Source organism: Bombus terrestris, chromosome 3, assembly GCF_910591885.1.
Source record: "Bombus terrestris chromosome 3, iyBomTerr1.2, whole genome shotgun sequence".
Classification (NCBI taxonomy): Eukaryota; Metazoa; Arthropoda; class Insecta; order Hymenoptera; family Apidae; genus Bombus; species Bombus terrestris.
This window is the reverse complement of record NC_063271.1, coordinates 7,678,005-7,705,057: the sequence shown is the minus strand read 5'-3', so window position 1 is coordinate 7,705,057 and position 27,053 is coordinate 7,678,005. Positions and strand designations below refer to the sequence as shown.

The following is a 27,053-nucleotide window of genomic DNA, read 5'->3' as shown; positions in this document are numbered from 1 at the left end:
GTTGTACATGCATTCAAACTTTTATGCTTCCCATTTTCTCGTTCGAGTTAGTTAATATAGAAATAATTAATTAATTTGTTTAAATTCTCACATGAATTAATTATTCCGTGTTTTATATTCGGAATTTATATTTTGTATACTTTTGCCTTTATATTGTAAATTCAAAGATTTGCCTCTTTTTGAAGCTACTTACTGAAATTTTATAAACCTAGATAACGCGTAGGAAGATTTAATGGAAAATTTGGAGCAGTTTCCTCGTTACAAAAATGCTGATGTGTATGTCTCAAAGTCTCAAGAGATGTTGCGCAGAACCCCTTCGTTTAAAGAAATTGACCATAAATTTTATATCGTTGCATGTGAATTACGATGCATCCTTGAAAAAACAGCAACTCCCTTAAGACGCAAGTTCATCGTTGCGAAAAAAAAAATGGATGAAAAACATAAGGAAAAGACGTGGCTTGGATATCGAGTAAATAATTATATTAAAAAAAATATATTTAAAACATAAAGATCGTATATAATATTCGTGAAAATTTTACTGCAAATACAGTACAATATAAATCGGCTCTTTACGCAAAATTCTTTATCTAACTTTGACATTTTCATTCAATACTCTTCTCGACATAAATATTTTGCGCGAATTTTCACTCGCTACAGGAGTAAGTCTGCGAAAGAAAGAAAATAAAGAAAAGCGAGATCCAGAAACAAGAACCGCTGAAAAGGTAAAGAAGAACGAGCGGTAAGTATAGCAAATAGGAAAGAGCACGTGCTATGTTTGCGTTGGCTTGGTTACCAAAATGTGCAGTGACACAGACGAAGAAAATCCTAAGAAGATTTTCTGCTGAAATGGTTCAGAAAAATGAAAATACAGAATGTGATGGAGAGGAAGGAATGTAAAAATAAAAAAGAAAAAAATTTATAAAACAAGATTTGATTAAGAGAAAAACCCGCTAACGATTTAAAATATCCTTTATCTCGACAATTATATCCTCTATTATACCTGAAGATTTATTGTACAATTATACCTGAAGCTAACAGGCTATTTCCGCCTTTAGCCATTCTATATAAAAAATTTCGATTTTAGTCATAAAACAACGTAAAATTCACCGAAATCGAATCAAAAATATACTTGTCGTATCTCTTCCTGTGAATTTTAAATGAATTATTATCAAAAGCAGACATCACGTTGATGCATATCGATAATACAGCGTTTTCCATAACGTTCGCGAAACGATGTCGTCCGATTAGCTAGACAGTGGGATTTTTTCTATCAATACAGCATGCAAGTTGAGAATGTGAAACGACTGTCGGCCGAGCGACAGCCTGTAATATATTATATTCGGTGAAATCGAATTGATCCCGGCCGGATTTCGCGCGAAGTGGAGACGGCCGAATGATTTATTTTGTCCGGCGGCGGCGCGAATGCGAGCCAATGGAACATCAAACGCGCGCGAGAAATCAAAACGACGGAAGTAGGACAATGGACTCCATCGGCCGATGCATTTTGATGCACCAACCGTTGGATTTCGTCCTCTCGTGGATCCTTCTGGTTAGAAATCGTCCGGCCCACCATAATTTCATATATTCCTTTTATGAATATATGTTGCGCACTATGTATGAAACATTTAAAAATTTTATTAACACTGTTATAAGATTCGACTATCATGATTATATCGGTAAAGTTCAAAACCAAGTATAATCAACGTGTTGTATAATTGTTGTAATTAGACGTCGTTGAAATAACGTACTTTATGAATAGTTTAATTCTACGGCATTTCTTTCTATAAATATATACTACACTGATTGGAACAGCGTGAAATAGTAACGATAATAATTTAATTTTCATTCTTTTTTTTTCTACGTTTCGCGTATCTTTCCTATAGCACGTCCAATTAAATATATAATTATTCTGTTTCAGGTAAGTGCATTTCTTAGAGAATCACATTATCCGTCACTCGATGTAAGTAACGACTATTATTTGCAATTTTTTACGCGAATAAAATTTATTGGAATTTTTGTTTCTAACCAACTTTGATTATTATAACTTATAATTTGATAATTCTGAAAATGCTTCAAATTTATTTTAATGAGATTTCGGAAAGAAAGAAGTTTGAAAAAGAGACATGAGACGTTCCTTGAAATAAGATACGAAACAAGTGAATTTACAATTAAACTATAAATAATTAAGAATCAAAAATCAAATAATAATTCCGAATGTATTCTTAAGATGATAAATCCGATTCTTACATTTAATTGCGCTTTATACAAACGGGACTTGGAACGTTTCGATGGCTGTGGCCATAACAAAACAAGTTTCTCGTCAGAGAATTATTAACCAGCCAAATAAGGATCGAGTCAAGTACGTGTAATTAGAAATTCTACAATTTGCCTGAGTAACCGCGCGAAATATCAAAGAAAAACTGCTTCGCCGGGAGAGGTTGGCCGCCATCTTCTAAAACGACAGGGAATCTCGCTTTTACAAGCAATCTACGAGAAGCTTGCCTATCAGTTAAGGTTTCAAGTTATGCAAATTACGCTCCTCTGTACATACTTAGAGCAAGGCGAAAGGAGGAGCTTTCCGTTTACATTTCCAGCGTAGCCGGAAGAAACTTCCCGTTCGTTTGGTGCTGCTTCTTATTTCGAAATCGCTTCACCCCCCCCCCACCTCCCCCGATAAACTGATCAAATTACGTTGCATCAATATTTCAACAACCGGTTGGTTACATAAATTTGCAAGAGTTTCCGCGACCACTCTTTTCCTCCGTGTTTTTCTATGTGTCTTCTTTTCCTCGACCGCTGTTTCCAGGGACGACACACAGTGGACAAGAATCGAAATATTCATTGTTCGATTCCGATCTTGTTATTCGATGATCAGTCCATAAGCGAATAGCGTAAATATAAACAACAATTTCCCCAAAGATCGGTAGAGAATTAGTAAAAGTTAAACGAAAAGCACATGAAAATTTAGTCACTCGAATATTAGCTCACTCATTCGTTGCTCTTGTTTGTTAATTCTAGTCGAATAACGCTTGTTACGCCTTAAATACGGAGAATTTGAACAAAGGTGCGTTTTTATCTCGAATTTTTTAAAAATTTGGATAGATGATTTTTGCGTGGCGCTTACGAAAAAAAGGGAAGATTGTTTCCACTATCGAAAGCTATTCGCTTAAACGTCACCGTGTGTCGTTAAACGAGAAAATAAATATTCGAGATCGAGCTAGGGATTAGGGAAAATACTAACAAAGGTTCGATAAACAGACTTTTACTCGCGTCGATTGCCCTAATAACAAGTTTCGGAGAAACTGCGAATTATATTATATATTTTTTATTTTTATCCTGAATCTCCGTTCAAATGGCGCAGTATAACGCGACTATCGAATTCTTTCGAACGCATGAATTCGCGAATAATGGCGAACACCGGTGTCCAGAGGCAGCTGCGACGAAATTTTTATCAAAACAACGAACGTCAAATATTTGTGACGCGATGTACCGCAGCGGCAACGTCACTTTTTACCGTGATTTATGAGGTCCGTCAGCCGTCATTTGTTCCACTCATCCCTCCATTGTAACGCTACGTTCCTCTTTTCCCCCGTCGTCGCTGTTCCAACAAGAAGAGAACCCTAACTTCGTTGGTTTAGTCTTTTAAGTTTTGGATTATATTGCCGTAACATTTTCAGTGTAATTTTTATTCTACGTATTCGAAAACCATTTAAATAACAATATATTCCAACGAGGGAAATTAGAAAAACCAGAATTACAAAAAATTGTGAAATTTTTGCGTGGAAGTAGAATAGATCATTCATAAAACAAACCTACTTTTTGTCGATGCCATAATACAATTAAGAGGGAATGAAATCATCCCCCGAAGCAAATGCTGAATTTTCTTTCTCGTAGATACCACTCTTGGACAGGTTTTGAGTATATTTGATCCATGGTTATAATATAAATAAGTATAAATAACACTACAAGGCAACTTCAGATGATAAAGAGTTATCACAATTCCTAGAATATGTGAGCTTCTCACGACTAAGAAACTGGTCAGCTCCACTTTCTGTAAATTTCTCAGTTTTATTATCCAATCTATTGAGTATCCAAGTAACTAGCGTTCAATTTGTTGAAAAACAAGTGACTTCCGATCGAAGAGACAAGGAAGATACATCGTCAAGCATCCGAAGGTATTGAAAAAGTGTTTGAAGTAAAAAGCATTCCATTGGAGAAAATTAACTCGACTTCCTCGATTCCGCTAACCAAAATTAAAACATACGAAGTGAATTACGAGTTTCTCGAGTGAATCGTAAATTTCGAAAGTAAATCGACAAGGTGGATTGAAAGCTGTAGAAGGAATCATCGAACGAATTATGAGAAACAATATTTAGTAAAAGCATTTAATTGCGTGTTTCTGGAGCATTTGCATTCTTCGTCGAATTCCATTCGTTTTTATCTACTCTTGACGATGCTATCTATGGTGAATTGCGAAAAAGCTGGAGTAGTTGAAAGAAGTTGAAAACAATAACGCGATCGAAACGAAACGAATTAAGGGAGATTGCCAAGGCTACATCATTCCTCGGGAAACGAGAAATGGAAGGCGGGCAAAGCCTCGGCCTCGATTCGTTCGTTCGAGTTGAATTCGAGCGACGTAGTCAAACGGTAAGTTTCTTCGTAGTCTTTGCAACGGAATTAAAGAAAATACGACTCGGCTGAAATGTTAATGAGTTCCCCTCGCTTGGCCGAGCCTCTCTTTGAACTCCTTAACCATGGATCCCCGCGAACGCGATCGAAGTTCCACGACTTGTTTATTACTCGGAGAAAAGCCTCTTGAATCGTTCTACTATTTCAAATGATAATACGCTTTTTCAATGCCTGTATTCCCTGTTCGCGTTAGTAATTTATATCCAAATGAAGATCGAGTGACGAATTATTTGTTTTAAAGGGAATCAATGATTCTTATACAGAATTGTAGAATTGAGGGCTACAGGTGAACAAAATTAAAAAAAAAACGTTGATGATATTAGTTACGTATAATTAACCTTTAATAATAATAATTTAATAATAAAAAGCTAATTTAGTTTCTTAGAGAACTTTGTGGATTTATTAGCTACTTCAAAAAATCTTGCACTTTTAAATTGTGTGTATATTTCATGTTAAAATAATTCTCTTCCATCGAGTAATATAAAAGTTGAGAAACTCAACTTATCATATTTTTCCTATCTGATCTTCGCATTTAATATTCGTCCCAGTTTTTAATATTTCTGTTTTAAATCCCACGTTGAATGCAGTTCTTTAATCGTCGCAGGTTTCTTTATTAATAAGATTTTCTTCTCAGACCATTGTAAATTTCTATTACGGTAGATTAAACTGTTTAACAATTACGCAAAGACGCTTATAGAAATATAATTCTGAAATATAATAAAAATGTAAAAATTTCGTGTTAATTCTAAACGCGTTTGAAAAAGAAAAATTAATCTCCCTCTCTCTCTCTCTCTCTCTCTCTCTTTCCTTCTCCCTCTCTGCTTAACACGTTAAAAATCTCGAGAGATTTAAACGTGTCCTCTTCAAATGGATTGTAAAATAGAGGAAAGTTAATTTTCCCAGTACCACTAGGGAAATCGGTCGTTCCATTTCCGACGTTAATGTAACATTTTTAATAGGCAGCGAAGGACATTTAACCACGTTTAAAACTAGAAAAAAGGACGCATAAATTCACGGATATCGAGGATATCGCAAATATTCATTATTTTTCCAATCGCGTATTTGTTCTCTACCTTTAAACTTTATCTTTCAATCCACTCAAGTCCCTACTATCACAATCGATTAAGACATCAACTACTTCCATTGGTAACGGTTGTTGCATAAAATTACACGATTGTCGGAGGCAAAGAGTTCAAATTCACCGACCATTGCTGAATTCCTTTGAAATATACGCTCGCCAGGGCGTGCCATCTACGTGGCCCTGTATTTTTACATTTATATTACGTTCATACTTCTTGACTCGCACGGCCCAACATTAATTCACAGTTGTACGCTCGGCGCACCGTTGAACCAGCGTATCCATCACTGTCCATTACGAAACAGAGAATCGTCTTGGCGCAGCCGTTAGACGCGTCGAGAATCGAGCGGAATCGCAGCGAGCAATGGCTCTTCTCAGTTCTTTTCCTCTTCTGCCAGGAACCCACGTATCGCCGAACGATTTCACGGGACCATGACTCTGTCATCTAAATTCCGCCACCGATAACACTCTTCTCCTCCTCTCCCCCCCTTTGCCATCTTTCTTCTCTTCTGTCCATTGCGTTCCTTGTTTTCTGTCTTTCCTTGTACGTTATTTCTCGCTATTTCTCTATCTATCTATGTATCTACTATTTGTCTCTGCCGACTCTCACTGTTTCTTATTCGTTCGTTCTTCTTCCTTGTTTCGCTCGGTGAATGCACACCGTGCATTCTCGTTCTTCCTCCTCGACCGTAGACAGCAAGTCTCTCTGTATTTCTGTGGAATTTCCCCGAGCACCGACTGTTCGTTCATCCCCCGGATTCTGAGCCGTTGTCCCTCTCTCTTCATCGTGGCAGCCACCGCGTAACCATTGTCCCATGAAATTGAACGTCATTCACGTACCGGATGTCCATGACTCTTTCACAGGACGCGCATCGCGGCGAGACCGTAACGACCAGGAAGCGGAAACTACGAACGCGCGGCCGTCGATTTTTCCGCCAACATCCGCTGCTCTCGATTTCCGGCTACACGCGATTAAATTAAACGATCAAGTCGAAGACGGGTAAGATCGTACGCGTCCTCAGAAGCCACGCCGGTCAACTTACGTAAATTTGTCGTAGCTTCTCCGTCGATTAAAATGCGCAGAGAAATGCCGATTGCAAACATTGTTTTCTAAAATTGATCTTGCAATGTGTGGTTATTTATATACATAGACGTGCTACTTTTTCACGGTAAAGAAATTCCTGAGAATAAGTCGCTTGATTTTTTAAGGACCACGATTACGCTATATGTAATTGCTACGTGAAGTGAGAATTTCGTGAAAACTGAAATGAATCAGTTTGACTTCTGAGAGGCTCGTTTAACCGTCTATTAACCCATTTGCATGATGGCCCTACTTAAGAGAAATTCTTCATGGGGTTTATCGAAAATTTACTGTTCAAAACGATTGGTAGACAATGTTACTTCGCAAACATCGCGCCTTACATTCTTTATAATAGAGGGAAAAAGTAAAAATTATTTATTTAAAAAAAAATTATTTAGATTAAAATGGAAATAAAAAAGGCAGTCGCAGCGCGTGTACTAATCCGCGCTTGGTGATAGAAGACAGTTGCAGCGCACGGATTAATGCGCGCTTGGATGCAAATGGGTTAAAACGTGCAATGATTTGCATCGATACTTAGACGCTATGATGATCGAAAGATTCTTGTTTCACATACAGCAACTCGCGAAAATGTCAGGACACTTGCCACAGAAATTTCGATGAACACATTATATACACACACATTATAGGGAACTCTTTGCATTAATATTGTAACGTCATACGATGATCGTGATGATATTTGTAAAATCTGAAAATAGTTGGAAAATGTACGAAAATAGAAATTGCAAGACGTTTGTCGTAAGCATACACTTCGCAAAGATTACCAAAGCGGACCGATCTCTATCATTAATTTACATATTTAAAATCACTATTCATGCTGTATAGTAATTTTTTACTAAACACGCATTTACATATAGCAATTTCATAACTAATAATCTCTAATCGTAATTTTTGTAAAATATGTGTTTGTTACGACTATTTCGTAACTTCTCAGTATATTTTTATACTTGTTTAAAAATCTTATCAATATGATCATGACGACCGTATTATACAAAATCTTCCCTACAATACGCATGACGTATTTACAGAAAATTTCCATAATATTTTCACGAACCACTGCAATTTTCTTATATTCGATCATCGATATCTATCAAAATTCCCATGATCTCGAAGGGGAATAAATTGTTCGGAACTACTCGTCCCTAACGTCCAATCGTTCTCGAAAATTTTCCAGCAGCCTAATCACGTTATCGAGGGATACAAGGGAAAACAGGCGCTGACGGGAAAGTCCCTAGCGTGTTACAAGGCGCACGTACGCAGGTGGCAACGTTTTCGTAGCAGCGTGGCATCGTTTCGCGTAATTACTTAATCCGTTTACTCGCGCGCCAGCGGCCACGAGCGCGGAATACGAATTCGCGTTTCCAGGCGGTGGTCACTCGCGGCGAAATAATTGCGCTCGCAATAAATACACTGGCTGCTAATTTTATTCGCCGCGATGCTCGTTGCCGCGGTCAGTTATTAGATCAGCATGATGAACGAGCTGCCATGGCTGAGGACAGGATGCGTGAAAGAGACGAGCGGCCGTTCCAGGGTACGTGCGCTTTGTCTCCGAATTCGCGGACAAAATTACCGGCGTTCGTAATGAATACGACACCCTCCCCTCCCCCCCCCCCCACTTTCTCATCTAATTGCACCGGTGTCATTGCGGCTGGTATTCTTTTAAACGTTCATCCGAATTATACATAGAAGCGAGCTGCCGAAAGATCGAGATCCCTGCGGTCGTACGTATCTTGGCGCCGTGTTCTTCCAGCTATCAATTTATTTTTTGATAGGAACGAAACTTTGCCAGATTTTGATCCGATTAATTCGTTGTAGAATGGAATTCTGTCGAGCACGGATTGCAGTAAACAGTTATCCTTCGTTTTATTAGGTTGTCCGGAAAGTGTCTTTCTTTTACAGACACATCTTTTACAACAACGCATTTTTATGTAAACATGAAACCTAATCTGTCGAACGTTGTGATTTTTATTTTGATAGAACAAAATGGATCGTACGTAATTCGATAAAATAATATAAAACAAAAAATCCATGCATTCATTATTTCCTTATAAAACGAAAGAAACTTTTCGGACGACCTAATAGAAACAAAATTCTGATACGTCTTATGTGTTTCGTTTAAGAAAATATCTGCACAATTTTCACGGAAAGGAATGTTATCTTTGGGAACTTTTTTAAAAATAAGTTATGGAAATAAGTTATTTTACGACGTGTATTAGAAAAAGCTGCATAAGATAAATCAAAATATCAAACCATTCGTACTATTTAACGTCGTAGAAACATACTTCTCTTTACTGGTTTTGTAACAAGGACATAATGTACTAAAATTTGACATCAGTTTCATGAAAAACAAGTAACTCGACGTTTCATTAATTATTCGTATGCAAATCGCAAATTAATCGTTTCTAAAAGTACGATATCAGCGAAAGGGTTAACTCGGCCAATTTCAAAACCCAAAAACATAGTCAGTGCGGATAAAGGGAAGCATCGCGGAAAAGGAGCGGTGCTATACAAGTGCTTGCGTATTACGCGTATCCTCGCGATGCGCCGTGAAGAGTGAGCCAACGTGATAGCGTGATAGCTCGTTCATCACGACGATCTAATAACCCTGTTGTACGGAGGGTAGTGCGGCAGTGTGCCATGTACAGTGCATAGTGGCGAGATGGACGGCTCGCTTTGTTGCAGAAATTACGGGATTCCTGGCCTCGGTGGCGAATCATCCGCTCGACCCCATCCTCTTTCGCTGGCTATCCCGCGCCTGACCCTTGGCCTTCTCTTCGTCGCGTGTCTGTCCATCGTGACGATCTCTGTCACCGGTCCTTTTGTATCTCTCCTCTTTTGTCTATGATCGGAACGAGTCACGTCGAAGTTCCACTTTTCGGCCGAACCATCACCAGCCGATATTTGTTCGGATCGAACACGATAGAATCCGAAATATGCTGTTCTCTGACCACCGGTCTCTTTGTAGCTTTTATGGCTGTCCTGTGACCGCATCCGGAGCCAAGTGCACGAACGAGCGCGAAGGCTGTTCCTTTGTTTGAATTTCGATCGTTGATGCAGCTATACATAGCGAGCTTAAATTCGCGGTATAAACGAAGTCAGAGAGATTCTATGGTTGAAAGTAAGGCGAAGATCAGCAACAACGGCATTGCTTTGAAAGCTTCGTTTCTTAGAAAATGAAATTATGATTATGATTTATTACTTTCGGTCGAAAGTAGTAACCGTTGATTATAATCGATCGACTATTTGTTGCTAGTAAAATTACGTAAGATTATAGAGATGAATAAACAAAGTAAGATTTTAAATAGGCATTATACAACACGATTTACTCTACGAAAGTTCAATCGTAAATGTCAAAGTAAATCTATTCTAATTGGTTTCGTGCTTTTATTTTAAGATACGGGAGATTGATAACGAAAGAATTTAGTTGACTGTTTCTTTGCTCGCAATCGCATCTTCGGTATGTAAAGCTAATGCTTTCAGTCATTAAGGTACATCCTTTTAACGTCTCCATAAATATTCGCTAATGCGTTCGCAAATGGCACGTTTCTCTTAAACATTCATCGAACCAACTACCGTTTGCGCCGAATAATTGCTTGTTGCCAAATATCGACAGAATAAGTCGAGAAGAAAGAATAAGTCAACGTATATAACGAAGTCAGTGATTGGATACAATTATTACAAGCTTAAATAAGCTTAACCAAGTAGAAACAGATTTTACCAGTATATTCACGATAGCTATATTTAATTATACCACTAGCGAAATTTCAAAAAGTTTCGTATAACGCACACGTAGTAGGTACATTAGGTAAGAACTTTCTGCAGTAAATGCACTTTCGTAAAACTTCCAAATATTTAAGCTCTAAAAAATAACGAACATTTTCGACCGTATCGTAAACTTTGGAATTTTCTATTTTACGCAAAGATTGCTGGAAAATCGGTGGATTCTTGGGTTGTTCTCGAGGACGCTGACTGAGCTTGCCATCGGATCAGGAACTGTGCCGCATTGCGGGGTGCAGCTGCCTCTTTCTTTCTCTTTCCCTTATGCTCCTCCTCCTTCTGTTTGGTTTCTTATCGTCCTCTTCGAACGTGCATTGATAGCACGCTGGAAAGCATGTCATTTCAAGGATGCCTTCGTTACTTCGTCCTTTGCCCTGTAATTAGCACAAGAATTACGGAAGCCCGACCGTCATTGATATTTCATCGCCGAAGGAAATCCGACATGAAAGAAAAATATTGAACGAGCGAATCTTATGTATATCCCTGGGCATGCGACTGACAAAGCCGATTTTGAGCTCCCTAATTGCTACTTTATGTCAATTAAACGCAAACGTTTGTTTGACTGGCTCGGCCAAATAATTCCTATAATTAATTACCATCCGTTATTTGTATCATAAAAAAAGCAAAATAAAGCTGGAAGCTTTATAATTTACAATAAAATTATTTTCAAGTATATATGGCATCGTAACGCACTGCTTTGCGTGTTTCATATTCTTCGTACGATAAATGAATTGGACGACATTAAAATTAGAATATCTTTTAAACTAATCTCGTTCTTCGACCCAAGTGCACTATAATACTATTTTTTAAAGAGAACGAAGAGACACAGTCGATTGATATATACGATCGATTTGATATTTCAATTCGAGACATAGAGACGACGTTAAAATTTTCAAAAATCTTCAGCTCTTGATTTTCTACGAGCGGCCGCACATTATGAAATAAAATAGCGTTTATTAATCGTTTATACTTCAAAGAATATGTAAATTGTGCGTGAAAAATCTTAAAGAAATATCTTATAACGTGAATATTAAGACAAATTTTGTAAACAGAAAAGAGCAGAGAAAAATCAATGATCGTTGTTATAACCGAATTATAATTTGTATAATAAGAAGGAATTAATTAAACAACGCATCTACTCGTCAAATAAATTATTTGCTTTTCTATGATTCTATTTGAATATGTATATAGTTGCGTTACTTACGTAGTAATTCTTCTTATCTTCGCGTTATTAACGAATTCCTTAGCCATGTTTATCGACACGAGATATTGTCTTTTCCATTCCTTCCCAAGTCACTATCACCGACGATAAATCGAGGTCGAATCCGCCGCGGGAAATTTCATTCTCTGCTCAATTTATGCCCGTTCGCAGCAAACTATTCGCTAGATACGCGCTTGTAAACACTATTCGCGAGGACAGGCTATGGTGACTTACAGTCGAAGTTGGCGCTGAGCGAAAGAAGCATTCATGTGTTTACCGTTGGCGCCGACAAAGGAAGCGTGTCGCTGGAAGTTTATGAAACACGACGCAGTTTATCGCAGGAGAACTGGGCGCGAATCGGCTGCACACAAATTCCCAATCTTCGTGTCCTCTCATCGGACGTACACTGGCTCGCTCATATACATACACCTTGTCCATATCCATAAATCACCAGACATTTAATAAAATATGAATACAGGCGATTTTCTTATTGCGAAAGGTCGCGCATTATGAAATAAAATAGCGTTTAATAGTCGGTTATAATTTAAAGAATATGTAAATTGTGCGTAAAAAATATTAAAAAAATATCCTATATTTTCTTCTTTTTTTTTTTCAATCAACAGCGTGTCGATATCGTCGCTTGAACTAATTATGGCATCCTGTCAATTATTTCTTTGTGATATTTCCGCCGTGATTATGTTTCAACTTTCTCCAATAATTGTCATAACCGTGTTTATCTACTTTGTGCATTTGCCTTGCTCTTCTATTTATTATATGTCATTTTTTATAATTTGTCTCAGGAATTTTCAAACAGATGCTTATGGATGCAGTGAATTTTTAAATGTTTATTCCGATTATACATGTACGTGTTTAATTTCTCATTCGAGTATTATCGTAAAGCGGCTACATATCACGAAATTAAACAATAGAATAAAGCAGGAAAATTGGATTCATGTTGTATTGTTATAATAACCATTGTACTGAAAATGAGTAACAGTCCGGTGATTTATGGACAGTGGTGTAAGTACATCAACAATTGTCACAGACGATTTCTAAATGTGCATTGTGTGGTTTATATAAAACATTCTGAAATTTCATTATCATTATAACGAGATACCGTCATTATGATCGTATTGACGACGATACAGATTGACGAGCTCCGCTTTTTATCAATTTCTCAGTTTCATGGTCCAGATATATGGTTAATATTGAACTTTCCGAAAATCAAATTATCCGTTTCAATAAATTCGCTTGTTACAAGAACATTTCATAAATAACTTTGAATAAATTTGAAATATTAATCACATTGTATCAAAATTATAAATTGAATAAATTTTCATAAATAACTTGAATAAATTCCAAGGAAATTTCTAACAAATTGAAGTATTCCATACATTCTTCTTTGTTTTCTGATTTATGAGCTTAATCAACTAATATCAAAAAATATCTACAAGTTTTTAGTTATCGCAAAAACATCAAATCTGATATCCGTCATTTTTACGGTATTGATAGTTCTACTGTTGAAATCTTGCCTTATTTTCCGCTATTTATTTTTAAATAATCGTCATCCAAGTCGATTAATATATGCGCAGTTACCGATACCATTACGCAAACAAAATGCAGCAAGTAAAACGGCGCGCACCTCGCAGCCAGATGATTTGTCATCGGTCCGGTTTTCGACATGCACGGGCATAAATTTCGAATTGCGGAAGGAGAAATCACGCGTCGTGCCACGACGTTTCCAGACTGGACAATTTATGAAATTGCAGTACCGAAGTAGCTGAATATTTCCCAGCTTCCCGACGAGCTTGTGAAAACACGTTTCGTTCGATTCCCTCTGTCAGTTTCTCCGCTGTTTACGATCTATCACGAAGTTGGAATAATCGATACAAAGAGTGGAATTTATTCCTATACGATAGAAAATATCGTTTTTCGTTCATTGAAAATAAACATTCCATATAAACTAGTCGACTAAACGATCGTCAAGATAATTCTGATCCAAGCGAGATGATCGATTTCTATTCGCAAAAAAAAAAACATTTTGTTTCACCGATCGTTCCGAGCGATAAACTTGCGCGTGTTCCGATCGGCACGATTTCGATTTGACGAGGAGTTTCGTCACGATTCGGCGTATTTCGCGAGGGACAGATAAAAGAAAAGAATTTCCCCTTGTTCCTGGCGACAAATCGATTCCCAATCGTTTCGTCTCACGAAACGCTCATTACTCATTTCACGAACGAAAAAACAGCGGCAAGTCCGATTCGCGTGATACGGGAAAAGAAGTCGTTCGAATGATTTGTCATCGATACAGTTCCTCGTAACGGGAACGTGAATTGCCAGAGTAATAGCTTCTTTTTCTTCTCGTGGATCGTCAAAATTGTTAATAAAGCTAACAGCTTATTTATTATTTATCATTAATTTATTTGATGTTAATGCAGACAAATAATTAAGTTTGATAAATAAGTGGTAGCGTAACGCGACGTGTACAGGCTCACGAAAATCTTTGAACACTTGTATATACCTTTTACAAAATTATTATGTGTCTTATATGAGATATTTTGAAATTTTGTTAGCGCTGTACTATCATGATTATATTAATGAGTCAGTGTAAATAAATATATTTAGAATATCTACTTTCCTTTATCAACTGATATTGTTGAGATTTTGAGATGATTGAACGTTTCGATAAAAGCTATCAAAAATACCGAGGTCCCACTGTGTATCAATGTTGAATAATAACAATCATTGTACGATAGAAAATTATCGTTATTATATCAATCGAATAAATGTGGAATAAATGTTTTAAAACTAACGTTGTTTTTCGTAATTATAGATCGTAGGATACACGTATGGAATCTTGTAAAGTAAGATGAAAAGCTTCATGAAAGCGAGGCAACAACGTTTTTACATGAACATTTTCGTAGCTCTGCGGCAAAATTCCGAGAACAAACGTTAGAAAAATAGTTTTAAAAATATCAAGGTATTCGAATCGACTGAAATGATATCGCGTGAATTGAATTAATCGTTGACTACGTACGTATCGTTAAAATCTATGAACAATAATGAAGCAATTTCTAATTTGATAGCGAAAGGTCGCTTCCTTTTAAAAATTAATGAAAACCCGAAAGCACGTTGCGACCGCACGAAAGAAAAAAAATATGGTCGCAATGTAGGATGCCATAGGCTACGGTGCGCCATGAACTGCTGAATAATTTAAAAGCAGGTAATTCAGTACGCGGTCGTATCAAAGCAACTAACTTATCGGCAAAATAAAATATAAAGGTGTATGGCGAGCCAAAAATACGTACGTACGCTGTACACGAAACGCATAAATAGAAGCTTAAATCTCGGAATAAATAGAAGGTTGTTCGTTCTGTTAAAAACTTTGTTTCTACGATGTATCTCTTACTGATGTAAATACATTTTCTTAATCAAACTAAGAAACGATAATGTCCATATTTTTATAGTACATTTAATATATATTACTTTTAAAATGTTTAAAAATAAAAATCAGTGTTTATTTGAAAGTATATGAAGATTTTTAAGCTGATTCAAATATTTGCTCATTTCTGGCAAGATATGCTTTAAAATTACAAAATTACCGATAAATCGAGCTACAACGTTTATCTTTCATAATCGTCGTAATTGTAAATACGATTAAGATTTCGTACTATATTCGAAATGTGTTGTCACACTCGACGTAATACCGCAAAGGGTAATCTTAAACCTATACATGTAAAGACAATGCGAGGCAGACTCGCGAGACTGCCTCACTCGATGGTTGCCTTGTTTCCTTGTGCCATCACGTTACGTATTGTACGCGAGGCAAACAAGCGAGGCAGGCTAAACCGCAGTTACGCTTTTGACAAAATCGTACGATATACGTGCAAACGAAATAATTAAAAAGGTACTTTGGATCTCGTCGAAAAATAGACGATCTTTGGCTCGCTCTGATCCAGCCTCACCCTGACGTGAGAGTAGCTTAAGGATTATTCTCTCGAGTACTTGGGCAATGCAAAGAATCGCTACTTGCAAACGAAACTCACGATAATATAATTTAATCGTCCCATTGAATCGACGATTACGAGCCAAAGGTCTCCATGTGCAGTGCTATTAAATAAGTTGTTAGAACGTTTAATCGAGCTGGCGAAACTGTCGAAGATATTTGGACTCAGATCGAACATCTACAAGACGATAGCTCGTTCCCAAGTGGCCTTTCATCTCTGCTTGGTTCTTCCACGATGTGTATATATGTATAACCAGTGCCTCGTTTCCCTACAGGCATAGTTAGTGGTAAGGTGGTGCGTTGGTCCCTCGAGTACCACAATTCAATTCCAAAGCATTTCGCTTGATTTACAGACTCGACCATAGTAACCTTGGCTTCATCATGTTTCAGCGGTCTCTTCATACGCTTACCATTGTAATATTTAACTTGTAATCAGATTTCTTCCCTTATCGTTAACTTCAAGTCATCGAGTATTAAAGCTGGCTGCACATTCGACATTATCGCGTCCCGAATCACGCATATCGCTCACAGGAATATTCGAACACTTCTAAAAATTATAGATTTCAATCTTGTTGCACATGCACTTTGCACTTGCATTTTGTAGTTGCGCTGTGCCCTTGCACTTTGCGCCGACATTTCGTGAACACTGCGATCTACTTCTTCAGGACAGGTCTGAAACGGAAATGCGGTTGGAACTTGTGAGTTGAGTTATCGGTTTGATCAACCAACCAGAACATCGCGAGGTATAAATGGAAACAACGGAAACCGTCAGCTTCAGGTCTGCTCTCAAGAAATACACTGCAGTGTCTACGGAACGTTGGTACAAAATGCAAGTACAAAATACAAGTGCAACAGTTAACGGATTGTTCTCGAAAAAACAATATCCTGATGTTTACAAAAATCTTCTGTTGATACATGTTATTAAGCATTAAAAAATTCCATTAATACTGTAACGAGACGTTTTCGCAATTTGCTTAGAAATGCTTTTGTACAGTTTGTTAACCAATTAAACGGTTTGCAAAGGTTCGTGAACCACTTGTTCCACCAGTGAATACGTCACTTTAGGCAAACACTGGTAGCTTTGTAATGCTCCAAAGTCGAGAACTATAAATCTAATTTTAATTTTACGTTTATCAAAATTTTAATTATACATACATCATCATTTACGATATACGTATGCGTATACGTAAAATGGAAGCCCATATTCTCCGATATGATTGTCAGCACAACCTCCGAGTTAATTAGCGATTCGAATCCTATGCATTTATTTCCGCTCAGTCTTCATTAAGATAGACTCAAAATTGTTGACGAATCGCAACAACCACATGTTTAAAGACAATTGGAAATTAGTTAGGACATGCCTATCGTCGCATGTCAGAGCCTGCGCCACGTTTAATATATCTCGTTAGTGTCAACGAGAATATCAAGAGCAATAAAACAGTATAGCGACCTTTTACATTATACTTAACAGAACAGTATTGCTTTCTTGCCTAACAGTGACCATTTCTGCATATCCGCGGTTCGCTTAATTACAATGTTACAGAACTATTTTCGTGCATACTATGTTTATTTTAATCTAATATTACGCATAAGCATTAAATACTTTACGATTGCATGGACCGTCCAGGAAGAGACGCTATCGCGAGGAAATGCGTCAGCGAGAGACGTAAATTCTATTCTGATACTGGATACCGCGAATCAATTCTCCTGTTTCGATTAGGATAACAGAACTAGTTCAAATGATTGTAACACTAAGCTTCTATATTTAACAATATTTAAAATTATAATTAACATGTCACAAATGATTAATTTGTTATTGTAATTCGACTCGACTTTATGATATTTCTCGACGTATTCGTTTGACTAAGCGACCTGGATTTTATTCCTCTGAACCTCTCCATGCACTCGATTTGAATCCTCAAATGATGCCGACTGCCCTTCGATTTTTTCCTTTGTCTTCTCTGGGAGACGATCCCCACAACCGTTCGTGCCTATGATTACGTACGCCACCTTCTTTGTGTAGATAAAATAACGGACCGAAGGCGAATCGATGTTTCTAGAACTCTAGAACTATGCGACTAGAGAACTAGACAATTATGCGCCCATCGCCACACTGCGTATATTTCGCCGGTCATGTAAGACGAATATAAAGCCATATTAAAACCTGTTTGGACCTATGGGATCCGACTATGAGAAACAGCGAGTAATTCCAACATAGAAATTGTCCAACAATTCCAATCAAAAACTCTAAGATCCTTAATAGATGCACTTTGGTATGTTACCAACGAAACAATACATCGCGATCTTAAGATACCCGCAGTTAAAAAAGAAATATCCAAATTCAGAAACAGATACAATATAAGAGTTAACAACCACCAAAACCCATTAGTTACCCAATTACTTGACACGACGGATCAGATCCGCAGAATAAAAGACAATACCCTTTAGATTTAAGCATTAGATTCAATTAGAATCATACTCTTATAACCCATACTCTTATAATCCAAGTTACAGTACCACGTCAAAATAATTTACTTATAATTCTCAATGAGAATTGGTTGTAAAAGGTCTACCAAATAAAAAAAAAAAAAAAAAAAAGATGTAAAACGATCCGTCTGCGACACTGTAGTACCAATGGAAACGGTTATGAACACGGCCTATAGTAAGCCTCGCGGCGCAACAAAAGGAGTTAAATGAGAGACAGAGAGACAGATACAGAAATACAGGATGTAACACTTGCAGAAAGGATGTTGCATTTATTTCTCCTTGAAGCGAAGCTGATAAAGAAAAATGCAGGAATATATAACAATTTTCCTCGCAACAAATGTTTCAGTATAATAGTAGGCGCGCGTAAGGATCAAACAATACTAGTTCAACGTGCAATTAGTATACTTAGATTTTGTCAAGGCTTAGAAGGATACAATATAGTGCTTGAAAGGAAGCATGGCGTCAAATACGCGAATGCAGAGTATCAACCGCTACATTACGTGTAAAGATATGCTGGATATACTTACTACGAATCCGAAGTCGTTTATATTCTACGATCACGAATGGATCTTATATGATAACGATGCATATAAGTTCGACTGGCTAAATGAAGATTGTAATTCTAAAGCGAACAATATGGACCAGCTTGGAGTTTGGTGGAATGACACCGGGATTGTCGAATATTTTATTAAACCACCTAAAAGTTCCACAATGCCACTGTTTCGGCATTCATTTGACAACATGGATTTAAAGCTGCGTTGTTCTCCTTCACGAAAGGTTACAAAAAAATTACATTTAATAGTAGACTATAGTAAACTACAGATCACGGCGGACACATGTGAACATATAACAGAAAGAAAGTACATGATTGTTCTGATGTCACTGAAAGCTGAAGAATACTCAACTAAAAATCATTTGTTCACACGATTTAATAAACATCTTCAAAAGAAAAATAAAAGCTATAATGGAGATATAGCGAGAGCGATGGAAGACTTTTGTAAAAATACAGATGCCAAGTATTTTACGAAACTGATTAATGCTTTTGTTAAGGACTGCGTAAAACAGTACGCTAAAACCAGATACAGCTCTACAGGTTTACTTTAAGTGGCTTTATAATAATATATAATTAATGATATTTATTTGTATTACTACATATTATATACCTTCACTTACTATATTACTATATTACTATATTACTATATTATATAACTTTTCAGATGCCAGTTGGCTTAACACGAATTTACTCTTTGTACTATTTGAATGCTTACATATAATTAAAACACTTTATTATGCATGATACTTTCGTGATTTTTACAAATCTATATCAGTAAATTTATATCAGTAAAGAGATTTCTGTCAATAAATCAAATAAAAGGAAATACTTATACTTGTACCGATAAATTATTTCATATTAAAAACATTATCCTAACGTTTCCGAAGTTCCCATCCTTAAATTTTTTAACTCGATCGAAAATTCAAACATGCAACCTTCATATTATAAATACATCTGAAAAACTTCTTTTAGTATCATTCGTGTAATGCGTGTGATGCGATAAAACAAGCGATAAAATATTTTTAATATTCTAAAATATTATAATATATATTTATATTTAAAATATATTTAATATTCAAGTTCCCTTTGCAAACACAAGCAATCGCAATGCTGTTCTTTTACGCCTTGCATCACAATTTCGTCATAATTATATCTCGGGAATGCAACAGAGAACCGTTTACCGATTACACACCAGTTAACCGTTAATATCGGCAACATATCGTCCACATATTACAATGTGAGTGTATTAGATTTTAGTGCAGTAACGCCGTATAGTACGCGCGCACGTATGAATATATGGATACGGGAACATTTGTTTCGATTCATGCAAAATGTTACACCGAATTTGCTGGACACGTTCGCACAAGTTCTACACAGGGATCATTACAGCGCGTTAAAATCGCCATAAGTTTGTTCTGCTACGTGGTTCCGTACCAGCAAATACAGCTGTACTCGCAGAACCGAGCAGAGCTGATAATTAAAATAAGAAAAGACTCGGTAGCCTAATATCGATAGTATAATATAGTTCAGACTTTATCGAAATTTTAATAGCTGAATATAATACATCTATAGTGTGACTTAAAAATATTTAGATATTTGAATCTTTGATAATAATATTATGTGTGTTACGCAGATGATTTTCTATTACATACAACATGATACGACTACCATGATTACATTGATAAGTTGGAAGGAAATATAGAAATAACGAAATAAATAAAAATATGCAGAAAATATTCATAACAATATTGCACTTCGTAATAGTTACAAAATTATCTACATACATATAGTCGATAATAGTACTAATGATATTTCTCAAAGTCTCGTACGATACACGTTAGGTATTCGTAAAAATTTTGTGTGGTAAGTATCCAGATACAGTGATACTCTTTATAGCTATGCTAATTATGTACATAACGAGAGAAAGAATTCTCGTGCAGAATTGTACTTGGTACTTGCTACCCCATCACTCGAGCAACCTTATTTTTAATGATTAAATCAACTGTTCCTGTCCTGAAGTAAAAAATTTCAAAAATATCATTTGCATCCCATTCATCCAAACGATTTTTGTTTATTTCGTTTGTTACACCTCGTATATATTATACCCTTTAATTTTTTCTTCCTTTACCTCGTCCTTTACTTTCCACGTTTTTATCACCATTCTCGCCCGTCCTTTTTAAGGCCGTTTAAGTACCTTCTTTCTCCGTATTCTCAACAAAACGCAGCACGCCTGGAAAATCCCATTGACGATGGAAGAGTGCTTCGAATTTCGATAGGATTTGTTTCGTGGAGTCGCGCCATTATGCGGCACGAAACCGTGAAAAATTACCACCGTGCTCGTCGATACACAAACTTAGATAGTTCTAGAAGTTTTCTTTACTGTTTTACGTCGATGACGAATTTAAAATTTTCGTGCCACTCGCAATCTCAATCATTTCGATTATGCTGTCTGTCGAAAGTTTCGTGCAAATTAAAAATGCCAATTAATTGGATTTATCTCTACGATTTATCTGTACCACTTGACAGATACTTGATACGAACAGAAATAAGAATAAAGGATTGCACTATGTGCAAACGTTATATTTCCTTCTTCGAGACATTAGAAATACACCGTGATATATTTTTAATGAAGCAAACCCCTAACTGGAAACTACTTAATCGCTAACGATCTAACATATTATTTAACTTTAGGTTTAGGATACGTTTCGATCCTTCTTTTGTTACCTACTAGTTATCTTAATTATTTCTTCGTGTGTCGTAGTCCTTTGCTATTTCTGCGGCCGAAACCAACGACATTTGAACCCACGTTTCGTACATTTTTCCTTGTTTTGACAAATATCACATTCTTCTGAAGTTTGGCAGCAACTTACTGGAACACCCTGTACGTGAACACACATACAATTGCCCTGGATATATCGAACCCTTATGCATAATGCATTAAGGGATGACGGGAAGTATGGATATATTACTCGCCAGAGGCCAATGTTATTCTCCCTGGCGTCTCACTGGCTAATGTTGATAAGGAAGAGCAACGTGGTCCCGACGAATATGTGGGATAAAGACAAGAGACGTTCATTAAGGCGAACCCTATGTTTTCTCTCTCTCTCTCTCTCTCTCTCTTTTTCTCTCTGTCTGTATTATTCTTGCCGCTCCAGTCCGTGAAAAAGGGCGTTTCCTGAAATCCCGTGAAATCGCGTTACAACTCCGTGCGAAGAAAGCTCGCCGATTATTCGCGGTCGGAGAATACCATCGGAATACGCAGTTCTGGTAATTTCTTACGACACGGTTTTTAATCTTCGCCGCGTCCCTATGGTTGTCACGTGCGACGAAACAATGACGGAGAAAGAAAACGTTCTACCGTCAAGGGAAAGAAAACTTCGTGGCGCGCGATTTCTACGAAAAACGTCGCTCGTATTTTACGGCGTATATTTTTTAGACGATTCAAAGGATGATTGGAAAATTGGAAATTCGAGTATTGACGTCCATATCACGGTCATTCCATAAACCGGGTCGCTTTTTCGGGCTGAAATCTCGATGTACAGTGCTACCGCTGCTGTTTAATCTTTCTGTGTACTTCTCTAGCTGTTAAACGAAGTTCTGTCTCAATTACAGCTCCTAGCCCTTTGATATCAAACGTTTCCTGTCGATTGGATCTTGATTTATCGGAAAGGTCGAAAATCACGTTCGACATTTTTGTTACGCTTAAAACATGTGCTAAATACACGTCACTGGTGTCTTTAACCACATCTGTAGCTGCATTACTCTTTCTTCTTTTACCTTAATTTAATCCAATGCTGGAGATGAATTTCATTGATACTCGTTCTTCGACATTTTTAAAAGTTGAAAATATCCTTCTAATTGATTCGAATACGTGCTTTAGATACGTACTCGTTGAAAGGGGATATCTATTCCTCGGCTCTGAAGGTTCGGAAGATGATTCTTTTTCTGCTAGTTCAGCAACGACGCGGCGATCTGGCCGGGCGAAGAATGGAGATTAAAGTGTTTTCTATAAACAGAAATTTTCTTTTAGTATACCCATATTGTCCATGTTTCTTTCAGCCACCACGCGTCTTGAAAATGTCTGGTGATATGTTTAAGAAGAACGCATTAATGCGAAATGTCTCATGAAACTCGGGAAAAGAGGAACTGAAGTGGTTGATATGCTGGAAGAAGCACTTGGGGAGAATGATACGAAGCCAGCAACCATTTACAAATCGGTGAAAAGGTCTCCAGAAGGAAGAGAAGATGCGAAAGATGATGCTCGCTAGGGTCGACCTTTTACCTCGCACACCGTTGACAACATTGAACCTGTTCGTAATCTTGTATTATCAAATCGGCGAATCCCTGTCCGGATGAACGTTGAAGAAGTGCCAAGTATTATCAGTTTAGGAAGTGTGCACTTAATCCTAATCTTTTTTCTTTTTTTAGAAATGCGAGCATTTACTGCTAGGATTGTGCCATGGTTTGCTCAGATCTAATTCTATGAACTTTTTGAGCAAAGTATAATTGAAAAATATAGGAAGAAATTTTTGGACAAGATGCGTCGTTCATATAAAATTCGATAAGAAGCACAGCTTATGGGGAGATTCTATAGATTGCTAAAATATATATATATATACAGCTGCTACAAAAAATATTTGCACGTCATTACATTTATCGTTTACAGAATTACGTAATTAATTCGGTCCAAGGAACCGGTTAAGAATCATGCGAATGAATCTGGCAAGTTAGACTTTGGTTGGTCGAAAGTTCGCATATCGATTCGCAGGGAATTTCAAAGGCACAACCTTCGTCGTATTTTTCGAGGCATGAATTCTGACCATGCAATTTTCGGCCGACAAGGGCAAAAACCCATCGAGACGGCTGTTCCAATAGGGAAAACGCTACGAAACATATTTTTGGTTGGTTCGTTATCAATGGACGGGTCTATTCGCTGTACCTTTTATATTTTTGTGACGGCCGACTCCGAGGAATTGTGGCTTTTTTTCGGGGGTAACGTTTCGAATGCGACTTTGGCTGTGATTAAAATTTCGCGTATTTTTAAACGGCTTGCTCTTAATGAAAACATTCACCCTCCTTTTTTCGCGATTGCACCACACGATCTCGTGGCACGCATTCTTCTCTTCGTTACGCTATAATTTCCGGTTTCGCTCTCGAAATCGTCTATTTGATCGTGACTTTTAACTTTTGAATCTGCGGCTTCGAATGCATCCCTCGCGAAACGTTCAGGAATTCTAAACATTCTCCATTTTTCTCACATAATCAACGATGATACAACAGTGCTGTAAGTGCTGCAAATACATCGAGACTGTGACTATATCTTCGGAAAATGAAACTATTTAATCGTAGCATAATGTATCATTAAATGTCATTTAACGCGCATTTAACGAGGTGTTTCATTTATTTAAAAATCATAAAACCACTTAAAAATTTTGACTCTGATATATATACTGTGTCTCGTTATTTCAAAGTCAACGATACCGACGTTAAACCAGTTTGTAAGTCATTCGTCGTTTCACCACGCCTCGCATATTATTATTCGTTTTCATTGAAAAACTAATATTTCTACTAAGAAAGATCTAATACAATTAATATCTATAGTTAAATAATAAATCCATAGTACCTTGAATTGGCAGAAAAATTCATTCATAAATGATAATTGAACTTTTTCGTAAATGACCTAATACTTATGAACAGACTGTATGTATCCATTTTTATACCTAAACGCCAATAACTGAAATTAATATTGATAGGAAGGTTCCTTTAAAAATTGTTATTAAAGTTTTTCATAAGCTTCGATTTTTTATTCAAATCCTACATTTAAATTTACCAAGACAATAAGTATTGGGTTGGCAACTAAGTGATTGCGGATTTTATCATTAGGTGGTAATGGCAAAATCCGCAATCACTTAGTTGTCAACCCAATAAATCCTGTATGGAACGTTCGACACAGGCACTTGTCCAATAGCACGTACCTGTACCTAATTATTTTCGTTCGTGACATACACAATATTTCTGATAATATTTCTCAGTGATAATCCCTTTTACACCTGAACGTTGATAGCTGAAAAACAATTATCCGAGGAACTCGAAACACAAGGTAGAATACCGCAAGATAGATGGGAAGAGAATCGAACTACGGAAACAGAGCATCGCTTCCCTTGGTCGAAGCCAGACGAATTTTCACGAATAGAGCGAGGCTCGATTTCAAAGCCATTAGGAGCCGTGCAAAAGTACGAGCCACGGGGTTACAGCTTCATCATTGATCTTCTCACAGTGGCTGAGAAGAGGGGTTCATCCTCTGGCTGGCCACAACTCATCGTTAACACCTAACACGAATTCGTCCCCTAGCCGTTTATTCGCCCGTCTCCCTATCCTTTTACATGTACATCTACGAATCGTGCTGGAAACGAAATGGGAGGCGAAAGGGTTTCTATAGTGACCGCGCACGTTGATAGGTTTTAAAGGTAACACGTGTGTCCAAGTCGATTCTGAATGCTGGCTCGCTAAACAGTATCTCGCCAGGACTACGTTCTTGCATAGAATTTTGATTGACTTGAGGTGTTTGATCCGAACTGGGAAAGATAAAATCACTTCGATGATAAGTTTCACTCTTTATCGATAGCGATACTGATCTCGATACTGAGATTCGTGGTATCTACAGTGACTCGTGAAGACATTTGTACATTTACAGAAAGCTTCTATGAAGTATGTACTATTGTATATTATTACGTATTATTATGTATTATAATGTCACGTGTGCTATGCAAACATATCGGTATCGATACAATCACTAGTTGCACGTATAGAACGTTTTGAGATTTCATTAGCACTAATGAAATCAGATTGTCATGATTATGTTGGTAGAGTTTGGAACAAGCGTTCGTGAATTGCAGCCACGGAGGTTTCTGTAGATTATCCAACTATAAAGAATTAAAAAATTACAAAATAGAGATGTGCGTGAGTGATATAATTGCTGAGATCTCTTTAACGTTAAAAGACACATACATTTGAACAAAATATCAGAAAATTGTTATTGGTATCCATGATCTTTCGTATCAGTGTCGTGTTAAACATCTTCTTAAAACATTAGATATTATTTTCTAAATCGAATATCGAAATCTAAACATTTGAGAACCGCAGCAGGATTAACATATACAATTTGCGAAAGACGATTACCGTTAAAACACACGCGTTTACAGGAACAGTGGCCTAACACGATTAATCTCTACAATTCGCTCTCGTTAGTCGCCTAACAGCTATGTTTGTTGAAGTCAACTGCCGCACGTGCGGTAACGCGAACTGCACGAATGGGCAAACTCCATCGTATAGCTGTCGCATTATCTAATAATACGAATCTACGACGGATTGTAAAGTAGGCGGGCTCAAGTCAACGATACAAATGGTGCAAACCGAGCAGCAATAAAGACGGACACGGTTATTAAAGGGGATTCGCATTGTCAGTTGCGGCGAACGTAAATCTTCCGCGAGCTGCGAAATTGCGAGAGTAAGCCGCAGATCGGAATGGCTAGGTAACTATTGATCAAAGGAATCCTTCGTGAAATATGTCGTAGAACGGTATCCTGCTGAGGCACAGTGAGCATGTTACGTCGAAGGAGATGTAACGTTGATTTGTGAAATAATTTCGTGGTATTAAATATCAGCTCTGCGTTGCTATCCGTAAATGTCCGGAAGCTGTTCTCTAGATTTGTGTAATAGCAGATACTACTAAGATAGCCTGCCAGAGAAATGTTTTAATTTAGATTAAATCTTAAGTTGATTAATACGTTCGGTGTGGTAAGACAACGAAAAATATCGAAGAAAATTCTGTTCCATGGTTTTCCTCCAAACGTGGCTAGAAAAATAATGTTAATTAATAATATTGTAACAAACATTAAGAAAAAGTAATTTCAATGCATGCAAGAGAGTCATTGCTAAAGGACTCTGCCTGTTTCTCGATTTAATTTCCAGTATTCTATTTTTATGAATTTCTAAGTGCTACTCCGTAGTTGATCTCTAAGCGGCGTGATTTCACCCGCTAATTCGCCTTCGTATTTTTCGAAAGTATTATCGAGGATCACAAGAGCGCACGGAAAGGATTCGAAACTGTGCTCGTGACTTTCCCAGTTGCCCACATTATAATATTATACGAGGATGATATTC

General features: G+C 37.1%; 2 protein-coding genes and 2 long non-coding RNA genes across 4 annotated transcripts in view; 2 read left to right on the top strand and 2 right to left on the bottom strand.

The window, feature by feature from the left end:
* The window catches only part of LOC100649430 (E3 ubiquitin-protein ligase MIB1), a 160,537-nt gene that overhangs the window by 47,738 nt on the left and 85,746 nt on the right, over positions 1-27,053 (top strand). The gene's annotated exons all lie outside the window — the stretch shown is intronic.
* LOC110120076 lies at positions 9,058-12,924 on the bottom strand. Its single transcript, XR_002308684.2, has 2 exons — positions 11,848-12,924; positions 9,058-11,017 (listed from the first exon to the last, which is right to left on the bottom strand). It is a non-coding gene; the product is annotated as an uncharacterized LOC110120076 (long non-coding RNA).
* On the top strand, positions 18,489-19,724 carry LOC100649554 (histone-lysine N-methyltransferase SETMAR). Its single transcript, XM_012318437.3, has 2 exons — positions 18,489-19,430; positions 19,555-19,724. The coding sequence occupies exons 1-2, from the start codon at positions 18,794-18,796 to the stop codon at positions 19,632-19,634; spliced, it is 717 nt and encodes a 238-aa protein (XP_012173827.3). The 5' UTR covers positions 18,489-18,793; the 3' UTR covers positions 19,635-19,724.
* Positions 25,493-27,038, bottom strand: LOC125384777. The gene is made up of 2 exons (XR_007223540.1): positions 25,899-27,038; positions 25,493-25,813 (listed from the first exon to the last, which is right to left on the bottom strand). It is a non-coding gene; the product is annotated as an uncharacterized LOC125384777 (long non-coding RNA).